The sequence below is a fragment of the Arachis ipaensis genome, chromosome B1 (assembly GCF_059453495.1).
Source record: "Arachis ipaensis isolate K30076 ecotype BB chromosome B1, ASM5945349v1, whole genome shotgun sequence".
Lineage (NCBI taxonomy): Eukaryota > Viridiplantae > Streptophyta > Magnoliopsida > Fabales > Fabaceae > Arachis > Arachis ipaensis.
The window spans coordinates 145,173,102-145,175,923 of NC_142436.1; the positions used below are offsets into that span (position 1 = coordinate 145,173,102).

The 2,822-nt window shown below is 39.4% G+C and overlaps 1 protein-coding gene across 1 annotated transcript; it reads right to left on the reverse strand.

Moving 5' to 3' along the window:
• Window positions 1-352: 352 nt before the first annotated feature.
• LOC107614280 (protein DETOXIFICATION 55-like) lies at window positions 353-2,603 on the reverse strand. Its single transcript, XM_088499906.1, has 2 exons — window positions 2,295-2,603; window positions 353-2,184 (listed from the first exon to the last, which is right to left on the reverse strand). Exons 1-2 carry the CDS (start codon window positions 2,571-2,573, stop codon window positions 718-720), a joined length of 1,746 nt encoding a protein of 581 aa, XP_088356032.1. The 5' UTR covers window positions 2,574-2,603; the 3' UTR covers window positions 353-717.
• Between the last annotated feature and the right edge of the window lie 219 nt (window positions 2,604-2,822).

Here is a 2,822-nt window from a genome sequence, read left to right on the forward strand (position 1 = left end):
TATAATAAAAGTGGGTTATGCTACCTATATACTAAAATTAGCCACCAAAATCAGTTATCAGTATAAAATACACATTGAAAATAAATTAAACCACATATGTATTTATACACAAATATATTAGTAGCTGATTTTAGTGGCTGATTTTGGTGTACAAATAATATTTTTCAATTAAACCAAATGATGTGTAAAAAGAAAAAAATGATCATCAATTTCTTAGGGTTAACCAATACGATTGAGGAGATAAAAAACCCTACTATTACAATTATGTAAAATCATGTGGTGAACGAACCATCTAAATATCTAGCTAGCTAGAGTTACCAAACCTTGCATGGATCCGGAGAAGCATCAAGGTGAAAAAGAAAGCGACAATAAGATGGTTGTAATTTATCATTAAAAAAAAATAGAAAATCATTAAAATTTATTATTTTTAATTATCAACATAATTTTTTTAATTTAATAATCCAACCACATATTTTAATTTATACTTTTAAATATTAACGATTAATTAATAATAAAAAATAATAAATTCTTGTACTCTTCTAACCTTCTTCTCATGAAAAAAATATATGCACAAACTATCATAACGAACAAAAAAAAAAAAACAATAATATGAAGTCATCACTTACCCTCTGAAGCTTTTAATAATTATAAGAAAGCATAGCATGCATGCTTTTCGATGGGTACACGTATGAATGTATATATTGTTGCAATTGCAGGTTATTGGGGGTTGAGAAAGACAACACCTTCTTCACATTTGAGTGTTTGATCCTCTTCTTCTTCTGCACGTGATGATAACAAGCTGTGACTCTTTCCGACCAAGATTTTGGCTTTCAAAGACTCACTCTCCCAATCTGTTTTATAAACCACAACAAGAATCGAAACCACACACGCCATTTGCGCTGCTAGAAGCCCATAACACAAACCCACCATTCCCATTCCCAATACGAACGCCAATACTATCGCCACCGGTGCTCCCACCATGTAAAACGAGCAGAAGTTTATGGCTGCTCCCACACCCGGTCTTGCACTCCCTCTCAATATTCCGCAACAAGTCGTTTGCGGACAGTTTGCCAGCTCACACACTCCGATTATCGGCAACACAACCATTGTTAGCTCCACAACCTCCCTATCATCCGTGAACACTCTGCTCCATCTCTCTCTCCCTACTGTGGTCCAGAGCAACCCCAAGATCGAGCTTGTCAGTGATAGCCCTATGGCTACCACTGTCGACAAGCTCGCCCTTTCGGGTTGCCCTGCTCCGAGTTTGTTGCCAACCCTCGTGGATGCAGACGCGCTGAGCGCCGTCGGCAGAGTGTACAAAAGAGATGTCGTTTGTATCACTATGCCGGCGGTGGCGAGCGATGCACGAGGGTTGTAAAGGTAGCCTGCCATGATTGTCATGAATTCGTACCACCACCATTCCAAGCACACAGCGAGACAACTCTGTATGGAGAACTTGAGTAGCATGGCCCATTCCTTGATGAAGTTAAGCGTGGCGTCTCCAACATGGTGTGCTCCCTTAATCAGTGGCAGGGCTAGAGATAATTCTTGGGAGACAGAGGTGTAGTACATGTAGAGAAGGAGGAAGAAGAGAGTGTTGAAGTTGGCAAGGAAGGATGATATGGCGATTCCGGCGACGCCAAGGTGAAGCTTGAAGGTCAAAAGAATGATGATGGGAACGTGGAGGAGAATAGCAAGTAAGGTGCACCACATTAATGGCCATGTTGTCCCTTTGCTACGGAGGTAAATGCGAAGAGGGTGGAGGAGGCTGTTGGCAAGGAGGTCAGGGATGGCGAAGCGGCAATATATGCTTGCGACACGTGTTATGTTGGGGTTCTGGTGAAGGCAGAGCATGAAGGGTTCGAGGTTGAGCCACAAGAGAGAGATGGGGAGAGAGAAGAGCAAGAGCATAAGGATTGTCCTTTGTAAAGTGATAGACAGTAATGAGAAGTTTCTAGAACCAAAGGCTTGGGTGCAGAGCGGTTCCATGCCCATGGCTAGACCGGAGAGAACCGAGTAACCGGTTATGTTGGTGAACCCAATTGCCAAAGCTCCAGCGGCTAACTCCAGGCTTCCCAATTTTCCCATGCAAACCACTAAGCTCATGTTCTTCAGGTAACCAACCAGGCTCATGGCTAATATTGGGAACCCTATGTCGGTTATTCTCTTTATTTCCTCCAATACCTAATAATAATAATAATAAATAAATAAATTAGTTAAGAAAAATATTATTATTATTATTATTATTATTATTATTATTATGTGTACGCTAAAATTGTTGGATAATAATGTACCTCGGAAATTGTCGGGTATGATGATGTGTTCTGAAGAGGGTTCTGCTCTCGATTAACCATGTTAAGGAAGGGAAGGGTAAAATGGGGATTTGAATTGGTTTCTGGACGAATTGCACACGAAGTGAGGAGCGGGGACCAGGATGGAATGATGAGAGAAGAGAGTGGGGGTGTGTGTGTGAGAAGTGAGCGAAGGGACCTTTTTATAAGATTTTGAGGTGCTTCGTTACGTATGTATGTACCATTCTTAGCATCATATATTAAATAAAGTCTATTGTACATATCATCTCCGTTATTTTTCTTATCTTTTACCTTTTGTTACATCTTAATATTCTCTAGATCCTCACTTTTATGTACATGTGTAACAAACAAAAATAATAGACAACATATAATATCATCTCAAAAGACTATGAATATATAAAAAATTATTAGAGTCTACACACATACATCTATATATATAGGACTGTTGTGGCCACTTTTATAGGACATGCTTGGACTTATGAATTATGTATACCAAAAGTTTATTCAGAA